This window comes from Herpailurus yagouaroundi, unplaced genomic scaffold (assembly GCF_014898765.1).
Source record: "Herpailurus yagouaroundi ecotype Mexico unplaced genomic scaffold, PumYag 198, whole genome shotgun sequence".
NCBI classification, from domain to species: domain Eukaryota; kingdom Metazoa; phylum Chordata; class Mammalia; order Carnivora; family Felidae; genus Herpailurus; species Herpailurus yagouaroundi.
The window spans coordinates 36036170-36053587 of record NW_024412429.1 but is presented as its reverse complement, the minus strand read 5'-3'; the positions used below and the strand labels follow the sequence as shown (position 1 = coordinate 36053587).

The following is a 17418-nucleotide window of genomic DNA, read 5'->3' as shown; positions in this document are numbered from 1 at the left end:
TAGAGAGAGAGAGACAGACAGAGCATGAGCAGGGAAGGGGCAGAGAGAGAGGGAGACACAGAATCCGAAGCAGGCTCCAGGCTCCTATCTGTCAGCACAGAGCCCGACGGGAGTCGGACACTCAACCGACCAAGCCACCCAGGCGCCCCTGGTGTATAGTATTTTAAATCATTAATATTAAACTTGCGATTTTTGGGGCGCCTGGGTGGCGCAGTCGGTTAGGCGTCCGACTTCAGCCAGGTCACGATCTCGCGGTCCGTGAGTTCGAGCCCCGCGTCAGGCTCTGGGCTGATGGCTCAGAGCCTGGAGCCTGTTTCTGATTCTGTGTCTCCCTCTCTCTCTACCCCTCCCCCGTTCATGCTCTGTCTCTCTCTGTCCCAAAAATAAATAAACGTTGAAAAAAAATTTTTTTTTAAATAAACTTGCGATTTTTGTTTTCAGAAGATACAAAGAATAAGTTCATGGACACATTTACTAAAAACTTGAAACAACCATAACAAACAAATAAACAAATAGCTTCTATGGTTGCAAATACATTCTAGAGTGGTGAGAGTGGTAGGAGCGAGCACTGCTGGGAAGTTCCTGCGGTGCCTGAGGGGGAGTCTACACCAAGAGGGCTTTAGGGGAGGTGGTGAGAAGTGCTTGGGTGCTGGATAGATTTTGAGGGTAAAGCTAAGAAGATTGTAGACAAATTGGATGCCGGAACACAGAAAACAAAAGCAGTCAAGCGGGACTCCCAAGTTGTTGGTCCTGGGTAGCTGAAAAGCTGAAATTATTTAGTGAAGTTGGGAAGATTGAGGAATGAAGAGCAGGAGCTCAGTGTGAGATATAAGGTTGAGATACCTATTTGGGAGCCACATCAGTATATCCAGAAGGCAGTTGGATTCTGCATCCTGACCTTCAGAGTAGAGGTTAGGCCTGAAGATACAGGTGTGGGAGACATCAGTATAGATGGTATGTATGTACATATGCACGTAGGTATTTTTTGCCACGGGATGTGTTTTACTTTCATTAATCATACATATAATTATACATATATTATATATAATTATTATATAATCCTACAATTAGAGATGGCATTTAAATTGGTGAGCTTTGATGGGATCATCACACGAGTAAGTGTGGATAGAAGAGCGGTGGCCAAAGACTGGGCACTGTACTACTCCAATATTAGAAAGTCGGGGGGAAGAGAAGGTAGGAAACGGTGAGGGAGATTGAGAAAGGTAGTGGGAGAGGTAGGAAGAAGACCAGGACAGTGTGGTGTCCAAAACATGGGAGTCATCAGTTGTTTTAAAAGCTGCAAATGGATCAAGTATGGTGAGGACTGATGAGTGATCATTTGGGGGTTTCTATTGACCACCTGGAGCCAGAACCAGAGCCTTTGCTCTGTGCCAGAACACAGTGACAAATTATTGCTATATCCCCTTTTCCTAAGCTTCCCACAGCTTACCCCCTTCCTCCAAATATATGCCTTTTTTTTCCTCCCAGGACAAAATAAAAGTGATTAGGCTCATTTTTCAAAGTTATTGAAATCTTATTCTCCCTCTCTAAAATATTATATTAAGCATGATTGGATTTAAGAGGTTCCCCCGAGTCTCAGCCACCCATTTATATACAGATTCTTTGACCACAGCTATAGATAGCTAATCTCATCCAGCACCTATGGATTTTATTGCTCTATCTCCTGGGATCACCTCACTCTCAAGTTGTTGTACTTATTTCATTGGCACACTTACAGACTAGTAATAAAAATGGGATTTTAAGGGCACCTGGGTGGCACAGTCGGTTGAGTTTCCAACTCTTGATTTTGGCTCAGGTCATGATCCCAAGGTCATAGGATCAAACCCTACATTGGGCTCTGTGTTGAGTGGGGAGTTTGCTTAAGATTCTCTCTCTCACCATTTGCCCCCTCTCTCCTGCTTGCCCTCTCTCTCTCTCTCTCTCTTAAATAAAAAATACGAAAGAAAATGGGATTTTAAAATATATGAAGAGAGTACTACTCATTTCAAAGTTTCTGATAATTATTAATCATCTTTAACGATCATTCTCCCACCTATCCATTCAGTCAATAAACTTGTATCATGGGGGAACATATTAGGATTGTAGTTCTTCCAGAAATCTAAAACAACTGTAGTAATATAAATAGAAAAACATAATAATAAGGGACAAGTATCCATACTAGAATTGATTAATTGCTGCAAAAAACTATTTTTAAGTTATATTCTAATCATAAAGGCAAAAACACTATCAAAGCACAGAGGTCTTATCCATCTGCAAAGGAGATGTGATTTAAAGAGTATGCTTACACTAATAACAGAATTAATTTAGATGGGTAGAGTATAATATTGATTTAGACATTTGGTCATAAACAAAGATATTTCTCATGGTTTTTTTTTTTTAATTTTTATTTATCTGTGCAAACTAATTTCAAAGAAGAGTATAATTTTAAAATCTAGAAAGCCGGCTGTTAATCAGGCTGATATTTTCAGTTGGAATGAATTCCTCTGACAGCATGAACATACACTCTCCAACATGTCTGTAATGGAAATCATTTCAGAAGATACCAGACTGCCACAGGCTTCCCACGGTCTCGCAGCAAGACAGCGGTGGTCTTAAGGACTGACACTTTTCATCTTTTTGAAGATAGACACCCTCCAGTTGTCGCCCCACAGGAGATCAGGAAGTATGCTAAGCTTTCCAGTGGACTTGGAATTACACAGCAAAGTGCCAGTGGAAATATCCTATCTAATATTATGATTTATTTTGAAGGAGAGTGGGAAAAAAAATGATAGAAGGAAGCTGCACACAACATGGCCAAACAGCTGGCTGGTTTTATGTCCCAGAAACAGCTTGGGACTAACTATACTCACAAGATCTCTTGGCAGAGTGGCTTGATGAAAATACCGAAGCTGTGAGGAGAAATGTTCTTTTGCCGAATCCTCTATATTGCTATCATATGGTTTATTAACCTAAATGAGAGCATGTGCACCATTTTTTAAAGTTCCTGTATGTTTAAATGAGGAACTGACTGATTCCATATACAGTACAAATATGGTTCCCATAGCATTAACACCAAATAAAATTTAATAATTTTAATCCTGGACATGTGGTGATTTTCTCTTTTATTTCAAGGAGCACTTTTAGAAGCAATAAAAAGAGTTTGATAAGATACAAATTTAAGCATGAATTCAAGGGCACTGGTGATTTTTTGGATGCCAAAATCTCTAAGGGTAACGAATTTTCATTGCTTCATGTGTCTATTTATTCATTCTTTACACTTAATTGATAACATTCATAAGTCACACAGACAACTTAATTTTAAACGTATTGCTGGCTCACCTGCTAGGTGCCAGAACTGTGGAATATACAAGACCTACTTAAATCTTTTAGAACTTCCTACATTAGAGGGAGAGTATTCAGTATTTTGAGATTCAGTGTTTTGGAAGATTTTGCATTCTATCAGCCTCAAATGTGTTGATTAAGTGAATTTATTCTCTACTAAGTATCGAAGGTAGACTCAAATAGCTAGGACATTTCATATTTTTCTCACGAGCCATTTTGAATTTATTCTTTGTGGCATCAGAATTAGTTTCTCATCCAGAGTTTGCTATATTTATTTTTCTAGTGATTCGGTAGTTTATTGGCAGTCAGTTTGTAAAAGCTCTCGGGGATTATCTAAATGCAGGATGTTAGGAATGGAAACATATCATTGCCTCCCCTGTCAAAAAACATAATTAACACACATGATTTATCATCTTGCAAAAGTGGATGAAAATTCCTGTAGGTGATCCCAAGTCACAGTTTCCCAGTGTATGTACAGACTGTTGTGTTCTGGGACAACCCTCAGACCAGCACAGACTCTTCTCACATCCCAGTCTTCTTAGCCTCCTGTGTGTGTGTGTGTATGTGTGTGTGCGTGTGTGTGTGTGTGTGTGTGTGTGTGTATGTTTTCTGTCCAAAACCTATGAGTCAATTTCAAGTTTCTTGAATAATTTCTATTTGATTTATTGTATAGGGAATAATAATGCATTTACAAAGTACAGAAAACGTGAAGTACTGTACTTCTTGAGTATATTGAGAGTTTCTTCATTTCTTTGTATGGTGCACATAATTCATTATATAGATGTAGAACTTATTTAACCAGTTGTACATTATTGATGGTAATTAGATTGTTTGCAGTCTTTTGCTATTACAATAAAATGCCATATACATATATATAATATATGTAGGATATTTTCCCATAAGTGGGATTTCTAGGTCAAAACTCTAGGCTTTTGTAGTGTTGATAGTTATTCCTGAATTCACCTTCATAGTGGTTTGTGCCATTTACGCTCACACCTGTAAGTGTTTGAGAATGCCTGTATGTCTTTAGTCTTGCCATCAGAGAGTATTAAACGCATTTTTAGGTTTCAACAACATTAAAAAATGGGAAAAGTTTTTTGTTGTGTTTTAAATTAGCTGCTGTTATTATGAGTGAAGTTCATTGACTTATCGAAAGCTTAACAGCCAGTAATATTTCCTTTTCTTGGAATAGTCCCTTACATCTTTTGGGTTTTTGTGTTAGTTGTTGATATTTCTTTCTTGCTGATTTACAGAAGCTCTTCAGATATTAGGGAAATCATTTTTTTTTTATTTGTAATAGGAGTACTTTCGGTTTTGTTAGTTTTCCCTCATTACAATTCTCTATCCCGAGATCCCTGTGAGAGAATGTGGGCTTTGTGCACCTTTAGAAGGTATTCTTTGCTAATTTCTCCAATTTTTATATGATTAGATTTTGTTTTTTCTGGTGTCAATTGTGCTAATTGTTTTCCTAAAAAATTTACTGTTCCATCCAGGTTTTAATGTATTTTCATAGAGTGTATTTTTCATAGACTATGTTAAATCTTTGGTAATTTTTTCTCTGTCTGATCTATCAATTTCTAAAAAAAAATAAAAAAACAACCTATTGAAATCTCTCACTGTGACTGTAGATTTGTCTAGTTTCCTTGTAATGTGTCGATTTTCACTGTATATATTTTAAGGCTGTATAATTAGATAGTTTCAATTTTAGAATTACTTTAAGTTCCTGATGGGTTCCTGTTTTATCCGATATTTTGTAACTTTTTTTAAATCAAGTTTTCTGGTTTCCTACTATATACCAGATTCTGAAATAATTTTAGCACATAATAAGTTTCAGAAAAAAATGATCGACTTAAGATTTTATGGAAATCCTAGGAAAATCAAGTAGATGCCATGCCTTGGAACAAAAGAAAATGGGGAATCACAGTATATAGAGAACACTTAACATATAAACAAATGAATTGCTTATACAAGTATTAAAGGTCCGTAAACTTCCTCAATTACTTTACTAGATTCCAGGGAGTAAATATGAACCTGTGTCTGCCTAATTGAGAGAAGTGAAGCTTAATTTTATTCTTCCGAGAAAAATCAGAAAAAGCCAGGTATTTTATTTTTGGTAACTTTCCTTGTTAAATCATTTCCCATATTGTGTAGATACACATCTCTTTGATCAATGGGAGACCAAGTGCCGATGACCCTTCTCCTGAACTGCTGGAATTCACCTCCGCTCGCTATATTCGCCTGAGATTTCAGAGAATCCGCACCCTGAATGCCGACTTGATGATGTTTGCTCACAAAGACCCAAGAGAAATTGACCCGATTGTCACACGAAGAGTAAGTTATGAGGAATCATATTGCAGCCTGTAAATGATATTTTTTACTGTTAATCAATTAATTTTTAAATAATTTAACAAGGTATCTTTAATATTGATTTGTAGGAGTGGTTTGTTGCTAGACTAAAATTCAGCATAACCATCCTTGGTTCAAATCCAAACTCTGTCACTTATTAGATATGTAACATTTATCAAACTCTTAACATTTTTAACCTTTCATTTCCTCATTTGTAAAATGGAGATTATAATACCTAGTTCGTAATCTTATTTTTGAAGACTAAATTAGTTTTGTCACTTTAGCTATCTGTTCTACTATTATAATTGGCCCTGGGGAACTATTGTAGGAAGTGCAGTGGCTTTGAAACATTTTTGGCCACAACCCACACTAAGAATTAAATTTTATATCACAACTCAGTCCGCACACATGCACATGCATATACACATTACAATATATCTGACACTTTAATATGAATAGAATTAGCTGGTGGTATTATGGAAATGCAAATTCTGATTCAGTAGGTCTAGGGCAGAGTTGAGAAAGAATAATTCTAGCAAGTTCTTAGGTGATGTGAGTGTTGCTGTTCTGTGGACCATTTTGCCCATTCAAATAATTTAACTTTATGTTTCATTGAGTCACAAGCTATAGTTAAAAAAAAACACTACTGTAGGGGAAAACAGATTGTTTACACTGTTTTATTTTCTTTTATAAATAGAACATCAGAAAAAAACAACAACAACAGAAATGACAGCATCCCTTTTAATAGCTCTTTGAAAACAGGAGCTCACAGAAAGGCTGTTTTCCAGTGTTAAGCTGGAATGTGTGGATTGTGACATACATGATTAGTCCAGATCCTATGAGTAATAATTGTGTTTCCTCCTACCTACTCCTCACCACATTCACTGGTTTATGTCGCACTCCTTATAGGTGGCTACACAACTAGGACATTATTACCAATTCAGCTCTAAGTCCATAAAGAAAATCCATGCTAACAGAATATCTACTATATGACTGGAGGTGAAGGTGGAAATAGGATTGTAGAGGGAAAGTAAGATGGTAAGACACAGCACTTAGTTCTAGAATGATGCACTTAATTCTAAAAGGCCTGACTATTGCCACAAGTTACAAATTGCTGAACTAGCACACTAAATATTGAACAGCAGCACTTTTCACAGTTCATGAATACCCCTCATATATATTTTCTTCTCATTACTTAACTTACACCTCACCACTCCATCATTACAGAAATAACTTTTAAAGTTTGATTATCCCCATACAACACATGTTGGATGTTTTAGTGCCCTGTACTTTCCAAACCTGAAACAATTTTCCCTTGCATAATATTGCAGCATATTGTAAATTATCTTATGCAGAAGTAATCATTATTTTTCTGCAACGTGTAGATTCTTGTTTAAAAAATCATGTTTAATTATAATTTTGGCACGACTTGAAAATATACAGTGAGGAAGACTGAGTAATTCTGAAGTGAAATTTAATCTTTTCCGACAGTATATCTAACAGAGAAAAAAAATCAATGTAAATAAATATGTTCCTTTTATCATCTTTTGCAGAAGGCAGAGTGGGGGTTGGGAGGCACATCTATTATTTATAACTTCATTGTTCAAGAGCCTTTAAAATAGTGCAGTAAAATGCAACATATAAATAAGTCCTTTGAAAGTACTCAAGTTCAGTAAACACTACGTATAAATTTAAATATATAAAAATAGGATATTGAATTTCAGCTCCTCTTCATGACTCAAAAGTGAAGCGCTATGAGTTTATATTTAAAAACAGATTTCTTAGTTTTAAAAGCATCTACAAAAGTACTGTATCAGCTTTCTGAGCAAATATCCCTGTTCATATCTGTATTATTAAGTGATGAAGTTAGTGAGAAGCAGACTTTTACATTAGCTAAACTTCTAGCAAGTTTTATTTCAAGGTCAAGGTCTAGGTATATGAAGTAATAGAAGTAACAAAAATATTATAAAGGATACTCTATGTAAACAACAAAACCAAAGAGAAAAAGAAAAAAAAAGAAGTAAATGGAAAAATGGAATTTGTAGTTAGGGAACTCAGATTTGTGTTTACCTACTTATTCTTGCTGGGTTCTTTTAATGTGAATGATTGGAATAGTAGGACTATCTACCACTGAGATAGTTACCTAGATTCTATAAGATAATGTGAAATACTCTCACAATTATGAAATGTTATATGCATATTAATTAAAAATTTTAAATAGTCTAGTAGTATAGTTATAAATTATCTTTAAAAACATAGACCTATATTAATTTCAGATAAGAAAGTGATAACATGGACGTTTTAACATAATAATGAAAAAAGCGATTGTTGCACTCATAGAAATTACTCCTTAAAGTTTGTTAAATCAATCCTGTACTTCATTACCTTCTATTTCATCTTAATGTGGTTAAGACATATTTTGTTCTGAGCATGATTTCCTCTAAGTATGTTGAGTTTCTTCAAATCCGTCAAGTAAAACAGTCCACATGTGACTAATGATCACCGAGTTTCCTATTATGGCAATAAAGGAGATTTTCTTTCACAAAACTACATAAACCCATTTTTATGAGGAATTATTGTACTTACCACATCCCCCCCCAACCCTGGCATAACAACTTGCTGTCAAATAATAAATACTCCAGCATAGACTTTGTACGTCTGTGGGAAAGAAATTTTAAAAATGGCCACCAAACATACATGAGAGGCATTCTTTCTCTGGGCTATGATAACAGTTACTTGATACCTTTTGTGAGCCCTCTGTCCTTCTCTCTTGCTTCCAACGAAAGATAAAAGCAGAAAGTCAAGTTTTTAAGTGAATGTTCCCTTTTGTTACTTACACCTTTCAGTCAGCTTAACAGGATTTCTCCCTGGATTGCTTTTTGCAGTATTACTACTCGGTCAAGGATATTTCGGTCGGAGGGATGTGCATCTGCTACGGTCATGCCAGGGCTTGTCCACTTGATCCAGTGACAAATGTATGTATATTTATAGGATGCTTAGCAAAATGAAACTCTCAACTGTAAAATGCTTCATGAGACACTTTGCCGACAGGGATGCTATGAATGGGAGTCAGGTCCCCACTTAGGCGGTGTAACAGAGAGTCATGCCAGGGTGAAATAGAGCCGGCAGTTAGGATGATAGACTTTGAAGTCAGCCATCACAGTATCAAAAGACAGATTAGTTTTTTTTTCCCAAAAAGTCTCCAAAACTGGTCTATCTATTTTGAAACCTCTCTAGCTATGACAGCCTGCTGTATGATTTAGGTTTAAAGAACGCCTGCCATCAATCAACCAGACCATTTCTTTTAAAGGTTTTCATCAAAAAAATTAATGCAAACATGAAAACTGTGCATGGAAGTAAATATGAATGGCCGTGGAACAGGGGGCTAAGGTGGGGCAGGAGCAATACAGAGAGGGATTGAAGAATGTATTCAAGAGTGTGATGGAACTGCCAGGTCAGAAAATGCTAGAATTATGCTCTTGGCTTGGATTTTTCATTAATGCCAATGTATTAAGTAAGTACAACCTCAAAAGATGAATGGACATCTATTTTTCTCAGTCATAAGCTGGTGAAATGCAAAATCATCTAGTATATATTATATGGAAGAAACATATAGAGTAGTAAGATCAGTGAACATAGTTACCTATGTATAGTTTTTTTTTCTTCTAAAACTGTAGTACAAATGGTATTTCTCTCAAAGCTGGTTTTCTACTGCATCATAGTGTTACTTGCTAGGGAAGGTTCAAATGCCCTGGCATATTTTTCTGGCAAGGTTGTGGTACGGCTTTTCTGCAGGTGTGGGTGTTGTCGATCGTGTGAACTGATGGGCAGTGTTTCCCAAGCTGTGTGAGCCCACAAGGCAGCCTTACAGGACCAGTTCCAATGATGAATTGAGACTGTACTCAGAACACACACAGGAAGGAGATTCAGTCCTGGGACATTAGATTTCTATGATGCCCTTTGATGCCTATGAACCTATTCTCCTCTTCCCACACCCCCCAAATGTTAACAGTACTTTGCATCCCAAACCAGAAAACCTGTAGATCTCAGGGATCATAGAAGGGGTTTTAGTCTTTAAGACCATTCTCAATTGGGCCTCTCTGCTCTCTTCTAAACCTGAGCCCAGTGATTCCAGTAGGCTGGTGTTGATCAAATATATCCACTCCCAAGTCTGGCACCTCTTTCCAGACTGACAGGAGTTTCACATTTTGGTACATGGTCTCAAAGTTTTCTTTTCTCTTCTTTCTATCTTTTGGGAAAAACCCTTCATTTATGGCTCTCAAAATTATTAAAATTATGCTTTGCCCCCAATTTCTGACCAGAAATCCCGCTGTGAATGTGAGCATAATACATGTGGGGATAGCTGTGATCAGTGCTGTCCAGGATTCCATCAGAAACCTTGGAGAGCTGGCACTTTTCTGACTAAAACTGAATGCGAAGGTATGTTCCTGAGAATTCAGCAATTTATGTGGTTCTTCCTTTTCTGGTATGCAGGTAATATAAACATGTGGTGATTTTAGGTAAGTGCCTGTTTCCAGTTTAGATATTTTATCCAGGGCAATAGCTGGTAGGCTCCTTTACCCTGCTGTTTTAGTTCCTCAGTTTTTTTTGTTTGTTTGTTTTTTTTTAATTTGACGAAACTTACCAAATGCCTATGACTTTACCACTGTGTAGACATAATGAGAAATAGATAAAAGCATAGTAAAAGCATAGTGTACACTTACCATCATCAGGATAGATCTCTAGCTTATCCACACACATATACACACCCCTCCATGATTGACCTTGAACAATGTGGAGGTTAGGAAGCTGACACCCCACACAAACAAAAATTTTTGTATAACTGAATCTCCAGAAACTTAATCATGAATAGCCTACTTGATCAGAAACCTTACCAATAACACAATTAACACATATTTGGTATGGTATATGTATTATATACTCCATTCTTACAATATTATCTAACCTGTTCTTAAATTCTTTTTTTTATTTCTAGGCTATATGGCTCATTTGTGAATATTTTCAAATTGTCACAAATTTCCAAAAAAAAAAAATTCCAATATATTTAACTGAAAAAAATACACATATAAGTAGACCCGTTCAGTTCAAATCCATATTGTTCAAGGGTCAACTATGTACACACACACACACACACATACATACATACAAAAATACACATACACACACACAAAACACACACACACACACACAGTCCTCAAAATGCAAATAAGCAGTCAGCAAAACCTACGGTCTATGGGGACTAGTTTTCTAAATGTGTTTATATGTTTACAAAACGATTCTGGAACCACTATAGCTCCAGTTTTTTCTGCCTTCTTCCTTTGTAGCTTCCCGCCCTAGTAAATAGCTTTTGAATACCACTCATCTAGTAAATGGAGAAAAACCAAAGGGGAGAGATTATGCCTTACTGGTTAGACCTATATTATTACCTAAAAAACAAAAAAAAACAGAACAAAACAAAACAAAACCACTCTGGTTCATTAGTTACACCTCTTAAAGGGTGATGTTTGGGTGCAGTAGCTGGGAAGAATATGAGAATAAAAGGTAACAGAGAAGACAAGGAAACAAATTCATAGAAATAGAATATTTATTTTAATACTAATAATAAATATTTTAAATGTATGGTTTCTCATTAGTAACAGTATAAAATACTAGAATTAGAAATGGCACCAGTGATAATCATTAGCATAAACTATGCTGTAGCAATTATGGGACAGTGACAACCAAGAAAAAAGCCAGTAATGAAAAATAGTAAAACTGGCTGTGCAAACATGTGTCAACAAATATTCATTAATACTTTAATATTATCACTTTTGAAGGTAACCCATATGTCTAGGTTTTATTCAGAAGGGAAATACCCAAGAACTGTAACACATGACTTTTAGCCTAATACTGCCAACTGGCCCATGACAGGGATGCTAGAGAAACCTGTGTTTCTGGAAATCTGCACAGGCCAAGATGGGACCTAAAAACAAAGACTTGTGCTGAGCTATAAATCTAAACCATCCATGAAGCCCAATTCAATTGAATTCAAATATTAATATCTTAGTGAGCCCTAACCACATGTTTTCAGTTCCATAGGTATACAACGCCCCCCAAACAGGTTTGGTAGACCTTTAAGCTAATACCAACTTTGTATTTTTATAGAAAAAAAAAAACTTTACCATAATGTATCATGTATCAGACATAGTAGGTCCTTAAAACTATTGAATCATAGTAAACTTTAATCATAAAATTCCCTAACCATAAAATTTTAAAATTCTGCATATACTATCCATGTCTTGAGTCCCTCCATTTTCTGTACTCGCCTTTTTTTGCATTTTGATTTGTGTCGCCCTGCTTGTGAAGATATTTTGGTTTAGAAATCACCCATCTTTACTGAATTATATCTGCAGAAATGTGCCACCACCACCCACTGTGGTAAAAGGGGCATCCTGTGGCCCAGCCATTGTTTACTTCATGTATCCCCTCCCCCATTCCTTGACAATCCCTCGGATTCTCCACATCTTCTCCCGATGAGAGCGGACATTCATCCCTAAGAGTGAATTTAAGTGAAATACCACTCATCGTCTCAAACTTCTTTAAATTTAATCATGTTCCTCTTCTGTTGGTGGAATAAAAGCAATCACAAGAAGGGGTAGCACGGGAGAGGGATCCTTCCTGTTGCCCCTGACATTCTCTGGCACAGTTATAACTACATAATGTTAGATGGTTCTGTAAAATCCTTTACCCCTCCCCACTTGTGTATATATGTTTAAACAAGAAAACAAAAAGTGTAGCTTAAATTTGGTAGCAGCAGGGATGGACAAAGCAACACAAAAGCAGATTGCCGCTTGTTACATTTTTTAAATAGTGGCTGTCTGAAACAATAACCTTTTTCTTGTGGGACAGATGGGAGGTGGTATTTCCAAGCTTAAAAAAATGTTTCTCTTTTTTCCCCACAAATTAACAATAGGAGTCCAAATCACAAAACCTCGCATAGGTACTGAGTTTTTTGGTAATATGTGCGTTCCTAAAAGCTGGTATGAAAAATTTTCTTTTCAAAGTTGAACCGTGCTCCAATCACCTTAATATGCAGAAAAATCCTTCGGTAACGTGACAAATCCTTCTAAAAGATGAATAATTACCTACTAATTCGTTTGAGTTTGATTTGGATTTTCATCAATCTGGCTCATTTGAAGCAGGATATATCTTTAGAGAGCAAAGAATATTTCTTCCATTGCTAAGCCTGAGCTAAAGACTGTTTCCATCACGTGTCTTTGACGTTCTGTGAAATAGCAAACTGCTGATGGCAGAGTGAAAAATTGCTCTTTGTGAGTAGGTACTATCCGCATTCTCTGAGGCTATAAATGGGGAGCTGCACTGGTGGGGGGCCATTTAAACAGCAACCAGGGCTGTAGGCAGAGGGCCCTTGCTGCATGGCATGTGAAAAGCAGGACTCCCAAACATCAGTGTTTTACCTACACTGGCTCATGTTTATAAATGCTAAATCTAAATGACGTGAGAATGGATTTACATTCCTCCATATTTCCCTCTACTTACACTGGAAGCAGAATCTTGACCGTTTCTTCCAATATATTGTTACAACAGGATTTGTAAGAATTCTTGTGTATTGTCTGAAAGATATAAAACTGCTTATAATGCCTAGTGATTTATATTTATGACTATAGGTTCCCTATAATAAAGTTTGAAAACTTTCCACCAGTATGGCAAGAAAACTCTGTTCTAAATCAAGAGTCAACAGACTGGGGAAGGTATTTGCTACAAACATGACAAGGATATAATATTCTTACCATATTAAGACAGCTTCTATAGAATAAGAAAGAAGAAAATTCAATACAGCGGTTAAAAATGGGCAAAGATTAGAACAGGGATTCCTCAGGAAAAGAAAAGACTTATAACCCTACAGAGGTTATCCCACTTATTCATAATTAAAGAAGTACCAATTAAAACAATGAAAATACTCTTTTTAACTCATCAAAGTGTTCATTTATTCGCTCAACAAATACTCAAATGTTTGCTATGTCCAGGAACTGACCTAAGAGGGTTGATTGTACGTAGTGTTGGTAAGGCTATGGTTAAACAGTTTATCATGTATGTTGAACAGAGAGTAATTTGGCAGCATTTTTGGAGGGACATTTTTCAAGTTAATTGAAGTTAAAATTGGCCTAGAAATGATACTTGTAGGCACTTAGTCTATAGATGTAGTCTATGGCTCAGGCATTCCAACAGGTGTTTTGCTTTATCACAACAACCCTAAGAGGGAAGCACTAAAATAACACCAAGATTTCAATTTTCTCTTCAGAGTCACTCAACTGGCAAATGGGAAGCAGTCTGACACAGAACCCCCCACTTCTCCCTGACTTCTTTGTTCTCCCAGGATGTACTCAGTGTTACTTATCACAGAGAAATCTGGAAACAGTGTAACTGCCCATTAATAGGGATCTGATAAGCATCCCATTCAAGAAGTATCCTGTGCAGCCTTGGGGAAACATGCTAATAGAGAAAGAGCTATGGTATTTAGTGTTAGTAAAATTTGGAAATAGTTCAGAACAGTATATAAATGTTTCCCGTGTGGAAAAAAAAATAAAGGATTGAGTTATGTGCCCCACACATGAGCCTGCATACACACATATACTGCCCCCCCCCCCATCCCACCAAACACACATATATGTGGAAATCCATGCAAGAACACCAAAGAAATTCAGGATCTGAGGAAGGAGATTCTGCATAAGATATCTTTTTCCCTAGTTCACATCCTAAAATAAATTTTATCCATCTTATAAAGCCTTACCCAGTCTTTCTGAGGGAGCAATTTTTTCACGTTTCTGAACTCCTATGCTGAAGATGAGGAGGATCAAAGGGAGGGGGGTGGGCAGGAAAATCAATTAAGAACTTATTTACAAGGCATTATGCTAATGATTCGACAGGCATTTTCTCACTTAATGCTTTTAAATATCCCTGTCTGGTATTTACTATTGACCTCTCTGTGTTTATGGAAACTGAGCCATTGTGAAATTAAGAAGTTCCCTACATTACATGAGTACTAAGTACTAGAGATCCAAGACTGGTGCAAGACCGTGTGATCTCAGCCACTAAGCAAACCAGCTCACATTTAGTCCTGATTACTTGGCACTTATCATATATTTTATATCTCTTATCAGATATAAGAAAAGGATTTGTGCCAGTGGTTAGCCCTGTGAACTTGGAGCCTGACTTCAGAGTGGGGTTAACAGGACTGATTGGGTTACCTTTTTTTTTTTTTTTTAAGATTTTATTTTTAAGTAATCTCCACACCCAATGCAGGGCTCAAACTCCCAACCTCCAGATCAAGAGTCACGTGGTCTACCAGGCACCCCTGATTTGGTTACCTTTTATAATTATTTCACTTCTCTTTGTCTCAGTTCCTAATAAATGAAAAGTGGTTAATATAAGTCCCTAACTCATAAAGCTATTTTGAGAATTAAAATCAGTGGTAATAAATATAAGACACTTAGAAGAGAACATAGCATATAAAACCCCCAAGTTTTAGTTATTATTAGAAGTACAAAAAAGGAACGATCGGAGTCCTAAGTGCCCTTTTTTACCTATAGGATCTAGCACCTGGAGATTCACATATAATAATTAACCAGTACAGATTACCTGGATATTAACAATTCACTACCACAGTTCAATAATTCATTGTTTAACATAATAGGAAATTGTGGGTTTAACCATATGAAATTTTAGTTTTGTAAGATAAAGTCAGTCAAATATTGGCAGTTTCATATGATTCAGCTTAATTTATATGTTTTAGTTATTTCATGTTCCATTAAAATGTGAATTTATTAATATATTCAGTAAATCCAAAAACTTTCTACATACTTTTGTACTGATTATATATATATATATATACACATATATACACACGATATAATTTCTCATTGAGAATAAAAATCTATTATGTAACGGCAAATGATTTTTGAATACATCTGAAACCTGAAATTAATGTTTATAAATTTATTTTTCTCTAATGCAGCATGCAATTGTCATGGGAAAGCTGAAGAATGCTATTATGATGAAAATGTTGCCAGAAGAAATCTGAGTTTAAATATACATGGAAAGTACATTGGAGGGGGTGTGTGTGTGAATTGTACCCAAAATACTGCTGGTATAAACTGTGAGACATGCATTGATGGCTTCTTCAGACCCAAAGGGGTAAAGCATACTTTTTCTTTCATGAAGTATTATTTCTGGCTTTTTCATACAGAGGTGTATCATACAGAAAAATAATTTTGAAAACTTCTTTGAACAGTTGGACTGCAAGTTCTAAGAGGTGACTAGGAATGTGTCAAAAGGGAAACCATGATATAAAACATTTCCATCTTTCTGGAAAGTTCCGTTGTACCCCATTCCAGTCAATCCTCACTCCTTGGCAAACTCTGTTTTGATTTTTAAAACATAACTGAGTTTTGCCTCGTAGTGAATTTCATAATTTGAAATAAACTACATACTGTTTTGTGTTCCTTCTTTCCCTCAGTATAACATTTAAAGACTTATCTGTAGTGTGTGTGCATCGATAGTTCTTTTTTAGAAAAAAATCACTGACTCTGATGAGTATTTTTTTGCATGAATGTACTGCAATTTTTAATACATTCCGTTTGTGGCTGTTAGTGTCATTTTCAGTTTTTGGCTAGCCCCTACAAAACGCTGCTTAAAGGAAATAAAACCTATTCACAGAAAGACATATTTTATGTAAGTCTTTTTGGGTCCTGTTTGATTTACCTTGCTTGCATAAACATTTAGGACTAGAATACTTGCTTTAGAGGATATTTTTATGTTTGATTTTGTAAGAAACTGCTAACATTTTACCAAATTAGTAACAGTATTTTACATGGTCACCAAAAATGTCTGTGAGCTCTAGTTATTCTATATCATCTCTAATATTTGGTGTTGACTATCTTTATGAAGTAGCTATTCTAGTGGACACAGTGAGTGTGGCAAGTAGGTATTTGGCAATCACTAAATCATTCCCATTGATGCTTTGTGCTACCACAGATCTTCTCTTATGAATTTACAGCAGATCCTATTTTGTATTTAATTTTCAGATTAAGTGCTTATTGGCTATTCCTAGATTTTCTGTTACGAAGTATTCTTTTAAGCCAAGATATGTTTGTTTTTGTTTTTGTTTTTTCATTCTAGAAACTTTACAATTTTAGCTTTTAGATCTATGGCCCATCTCAAGCAAATATTTGAGTGTGACATAAAATAATGATTGGGATCTACATGGTTAAACTGTTGTTTCAGAACCTTTATTTAAAAAAAAAATTTTTTTTAACGTTTATTTATTTTTGAGACAGAGAGAGACAGAGCATGAACGGGGGAGGGGCAGAGAGAGAGGGAGACACAGAATCTGAAACAGGCCCCAGGCTCTGAGCTGTCAGCCCAGAGCCCGACGCGGGGCTCGAACTCACAGACCGTGAGATGGTGACCTGAGCTGAAGTCGGATGCTTAACCAACTGCACCACCCAGGCGCCCCTCAGAACCTTTATTTTTAAACTTCTTTTTCTCCTTTAAATTGCTTTGAGACATTTGTTGCAAATCATGTGGTTTGATCATGTGAATAAATTACTGTGGGTCAATTTCTAGAGCTCTAGTTCTGTCTCATGGATTTATATGTCCATCCTGGTGTTAATAGCACACTATCTCAATTACTTTAGCTTTAATGAATCT

The 17418-nt window shown here is 36.2% G+C and overlaps 1 protein-coding gene across 1 annotated transcript in view; it reads left to right on the top strand.

Moving 5' to 3' along the window:
* LAMA2 (laminin subunit alpha 2) overlaps positions 1–17418 on the top strand; it is a 395150-nt gene that overhangs the window by 10702 nt on the left and 367030 nt on the right. Inside the window, exons 2-5 of the mRNA XM_040449243.1 lie at positions 5494–5673; positions 8574–8663; positions 10011–10128; positions 15725–15903. Of these exons, the coding sequence (XP_040305177.1) occupies positions 5620–5673; positions 8574–8663; positions 10011–10128; positions 15725–15903 (441 nt within the window). The 5' untranslated portion in view covers positions 5494–5619. The remainder of the gene's footprint in view (positions 1–5493; positions 5674–8573; positions 8664–10010; positions 10129–15724; positions 15904–17418) is intronic.